The sequence below is a fragment of the Poecilia formosa genome, unplaced genomic scaffold, assembly GCF_000485575.1.
Source record: "Poecilia formosa unplaced genomic scaffold, Poecilia_formosa-5.1.2 Scaffold596, whole genome shotgun sequence".
NCBI lineage: Eukaryota > Metazoa > Chordata > Actinopteri > Cyprinodontiformes > Poeciliidae > Poecilia > Poecilia formosa.
Genome location: NW_006800535.1, coordinates 129,624 through 134,660, shown reverse-complemented (window position 1 = coordinate 134,660; position 5,037 = coordinate 129,624). Strand labels below are relative to the sequence as shown.

The window sequence follows — 5,037 nt, the reverse complement described above, 5'->3', positions numbered from 1 at the left end:
AGCTCCCAGGCCTCTGGTAGAGGACCCGAGCTCAGAGGATGAAAGAGACCACCCGCGGAGGGTGAGAAGGGAATTATTATTATTATTATTTTTATATATGCAGTATGTGTGTCCTTAAGTTGATCTTTGTTAGCACATTAGCTCCACCTTATACCAAACTAACTTTTAGCCACATAAAAGAGATGGTTTTCCCTGAATAACAGCTGAATATGTAATTGTGTCTATAGTTAGTCAAATAGCAAACTATATATTAAATTATATTTAATATATAATTAAACATATTTATTATATAATGTGTAAATATTATAATACACATATAATAATATGTGTATTAAATTAAATACACATATTAATATGTGTATTTTTTGTCATCTTGGAAATATGGCACTGTTCACAGAACAAGGAAGGCAGGGGGAGCTGGCGGAAATTTTTACAAAAGGGGGGCGCAAAAAGTGGGTATGCAGCGCCTGCCCTGCACCTTAGGGGGTTAAAAAAAAAGAAAAAAGAAAACAAAAACAAAACGACGCGCACATTGCGCAAAACTCTTAAACAGGAGATGCGGGACATAAAACAGAGCGACAAACTAGATGTGAATTATGGCATAAAAACAAAGAATCCGACGCTGAACAGTGAAAAATCAACACATGATGTGAAACACATGATGATTAGGCGGCGTAGCAGGTGATGAGTGAAGATTGATGATGGTGAGCGTCAATAAATGATAAAATAAATCTAGCAACAGGAAAGAAACTAAAGTGGACATAGCAATAAACCCAGAGAGGATAATATTAATCAAAGGAAACTAAATGGAAATGAATGAAGAACAAAATGCAAGAATAAACTAAGAAACTAAAGTAAATACAGAGGAATAAACTGGTATGGCAAGACCTTTTGAGCAATACTTAATACAGAGGACCGTATGGCAAGAATAAACAGACACTATTTCCAGATAAAAGGTAAAACAATATTGTTGAAGTGCCATTATTTTTGAGACCATATCTAGTACTGAGAATAAATATATCTTACAGACCATAACAGTAATTAAGTTATCTCTTATTTATGTTTTTAATTAGATTTGATATATTTATTTCTTCAATATTATTTTTCATGTCAGTGTTAATGTCATGAGGTTCCATGACACTTTCAACTTGACTCATTAGGACTTGATTAAGAACCAGATTTGTTCTTCGTAATTTCTGTCCAGTAAAAGTATTAATCTATAAATCAATAGACAGGTCAAGATATAATCACTTATAGACAAGATATAATCCATGTTTCTGTCTCATATTTCTATGGCATTAAAATGATGTGGAACTTTTGTTTTTCCACTGAAAGCTGTGGTTTGCACAATAAATGCCATGTGGGTGAAATTTTATGGATGATACTCTGATGTCCCATTCTCCTGAAAGCAGCACAAGAGCTGTACCACCAGAAACAGACAGAAACACTGAAGAGAAGAAGAGTTATGATTAATGTAGTTACAGTTCTACCCATGTTTTAATGTTGCAGAGCTCAGTCGTTCTCTGATCAAAAGAGAGAACGACTGAGATCAAAGATCAATAGATCAAAGTTTAAACTGGTATTGCTGTACATCATTTATCTGGTCATTTTGTGTATTATTTAACAAGTAGAAAATGGCACAGAACAAGAATATTTTTTCCACTCTGATTGGCTGCTGTTAGGCCTACTGAATTTAACTTGAATGTTCATTGCATTTTTCGTGGACACCTGTGAAAATAATTTCTATTCACATTGCTTTTTTGTTCTCTGGGAAATTATTTTTGATGATAAATACAGAAACAAGCATAAAAATCAAAACATCTACAATAGTGATAGTAATATTAATATTAAAATAATAGTGCAAAGTAGCCTACAAATTCTTTGGTGGGGGGCGCTGGCCCAAAAAAGGTTGAGAAACATTGATATAAAGTAAATATAGTTTTTCATGTTGCCCAGTGTTTTTTTCTTCTTTTTTTTTTTACTGAAACTGTTGCAACCAGAAAGAAAAATCTGAATTTTGTTTACACAGCCTTGTTGTTCTGTTAAATAAAATAATAATAATAATAATAATGAATTTTATTTATAATGCCATTTATATGTCCAATAGAAATCTCAAAGGCATTCACAAGCTGATGATGGTAAGCTACTGGTTGTAGCTGCAGCTGGCTTGGGGCAGAATGACAGAAGCGCTATCAGCCAAATGAAAAATTTAAAAATAAGGGATCTGTTTCTTTGCTCTACGCTTTTCAAATGTATTTTTGAAGCATTGGATTGGGACTCGGCTGATGCCCAAAATTAAAATACTCTGACTTGGGACATCCCTAATTACAATATTGTCTTACTGAACTGTAAAACAGTTTAAGTTTAGGATGCAGTATTTCTGTAATAATATGATCAACAGTTGACAGTACCTCAGCAACATGCAAGGGTGTAGAGTGGCAGTTGTCCAATCGGACTCCGTGGAAATATTTGGCAGTAATTTCAGTGTATTTCTGCATGTGCTCCCACAGGTAGGGGCAATCCTCAGGTCCTTTTCCATAGCGGAGTTTGACACTGTCTCCCCAGCAGATCAGCTCCCGACGCAGGTACACATTGGATCCTACACAGAAAATACAAATATCAAAGCCCTAAAATACAGCTCACTATTTGACCAAAAACAACCTCTATTTTCTAGGTTGATGTTTGTGACTTTTACCTGGTTCAGCAAAGTTGCGCAGTGGATCATCACCCATCACCCATCCGTTGTGAGCCAAGAAGTGGCACATCTTATCTGGTTGGTTTAAAAACTCCATCTCCTCTTCTAAAGTCATTTCCTCAAAGGGGAAGGTGAAATACCTGAAACAGACGTATGATGACCCACATATCTTGGTTACATAAAGCTTTTACCAATCAGTGACATGTGGTCAGGTGAGGCAGATGAGGCAGTGCCTCAACTGTAATCCTGTTAAGTAAAAATAAGCATGAGAAGTAAAATAGATGCCAACAACGATGAGAGAAAATCAATTTGTCCACTTGAATTTTCTATAAATTGCTTTATATATTGGTACTTTCAAAATTTTTATGGTCAAAAATAACTGAATTTATTAATTGCTTGTTGAAATACACAAATGAAAACCAGGGTGAGGCAATGCAGTGCCTCACCTCTGTATCAAACAAGTGAATGAATCAGGCAATTGGCGCATGCCCATTGCTGCCTGTCTTTATGTTGTTTCATTACACATTTTCTATTATTTTGACATCCCACAGTCCGATATATCTATGTGTGTGATCTATTTAGTCTCTCTGATTACTGTGCAGTGAAAATGTGGTGGGTGCGGGAGAATGTAACTGTGCCTCAACTGTAAAGGGCACTGGCTAAGGCCCATAGGCACAATGAGCAACAGGTGTTCTTCTTTTACACATTGAAAAGACTCAAAACATTTAGGGGAAAAAGACACAGACGGAGCAGAACTGTTCAAGGTCACTTTCTTTGACTGACCAATTTTTGAAAATTAAAGGAAACTAGAAACAAAGATGTTTTTTTTTTCCTTTTCTTTTTTTTTTTCTTTTTACAACAGAATTAGAGATATTTGTGGAAAAAGATAGCGACATGGACGTTGGACGTTATATAAAATAAAGGTAAGATCATATGCGATTTTCAATGTAGAAAAGAGAGATCAGCCAAAGAAAACCTTCAATGAAATGAATACATAGCAATAATTATATTACTCAAGTACCGTATATTTCGCACTATAAGGCGCATCGGATTATAAGGCGCACCTTCAATGAATGGCCTATTTTAAAACTTTTTTCATATATAAAGTGTACCGCATTATAAGGCGCATAAAATAGATGCTACAGTAGAGGCTGGAGTTACGTTATGCATCCATAGATGAGCTGCACTAAAGGGAATGTCAACAAAACAGTCTGACTCTGGTCGGCGAGGAGAGCCTTCCGCGACTGGGCTGGGGCGTGGGCAGACGATGGTCACCCTTTTCCGTTCGCGCACAGCATGTTCGTGGAGATCGTTATGCTAAATGACCTGCAGACGACATGATTCTAGACGGTCGGTAGGTAGATAGGTCAGTCAAGTACCTTTCTCCAAAAAAGTTACTCAAGTGAATGTAACAAGTATTACCCACTTTTGAACATAGACAACATCAGTAGCCTGTACTTAACAAGATTAATGTGATATATTGGTAATAGGTAGTCATCATTTAGCCAACATTACCTGTGTACAACAGCATTACTGAACTCACTCTGTTAGTTTGGGGAAAAAAGCTGTGCAAAGTTCTTTGCGTTTTGCTGGTTTGCTGCCATGATTCTAACACACCTGTGTAGCTCTGCAGCAGCAACATTTCTCCTTCGCTGCCGCACAGGTGTAAACTCAGCGCGTGCATCTTAGCGCTCATGTTGCGCTTAAAGACGGCTCGGAAAAGCAGGTTACGACGTTTTAACAACGGATTAAACAGTTTAAACTGCTGAAAAAAGTGACAGAAGGCACAAATATGGGAAGTGCGGAAGCCCCTCCTGTATCAAATCAATATAGGAATAACAGAGAGTTGGTCATTTTATGGTAAAAACAACAAACAGCTTCCAGTCCACAGGGGGCACGGCTGACTCTGTGGGCGGGCAATGCACCCCAATGCAAGCCCATGCCGCCGGGCCTGCATCTGACGCTGGTGGAATCTGTGCCTTACCAGTCATGAACCTCATCACACATCACTGTTACCTATACAGTTACACAGTAATGCATACAAGATGATTAGCTTTTAATCTTACAAGTTTTAAAACTTGTAAGATTTAAAACTTGTAAAAATAGCATTCATTTATAGCATAATGATGTACCCATTAAGGGTAATGCAAAACCAGTGGTGGAGAAAGTACTCAAAAAATGTACTTAACCAAAAGTACAAAATATACAGACAAAAATGTAAGTAAAAGTAAAAGTACCACATTAACATTTTACTTAACCAAAAGTACAAAAGTTTTTGGTTTTTTTTGCCACTAGTGGCATTTATTTTGAAAGAAATCCAACCGGGGAGGACATGGAACCAA

The 5,037-nt window shown here is 36.8% G+C and overlaps 1 protein-coding gene across 4 annotated transcripts in view; it reads right to left on the bottom strand.

The window, feature by feature from the left end:
- agla (amylo-alpha-1, 6-glucosidase, 4-alpha-glucanotransferase a) overlaps positions 1-5,037 on the bottom strand; it is a 161,399-nt gene that overhangs the window by 54,857 nt on the left and 101,505 nt on the right. For all 4 annotated transcript variants that reach the window (XM_016665590.1, XM_016665591.1, XM_016665592.1 and 1 more), the window contains 2 exons: positions 2,696-2,835; positions 2,412-2,599 (listed from right to left, as the gene is read on the bottom strand). In XM_016665590.1, the coding sequence (XP_016521076.1) occupies positions 2,412-2,599; positions 2,696-2,835 (328 nt within the window). The remainder of the gene's footprint in view (positions 1-2,411; positions 2,600-2,695; positions 2,836-5,037) is intronic.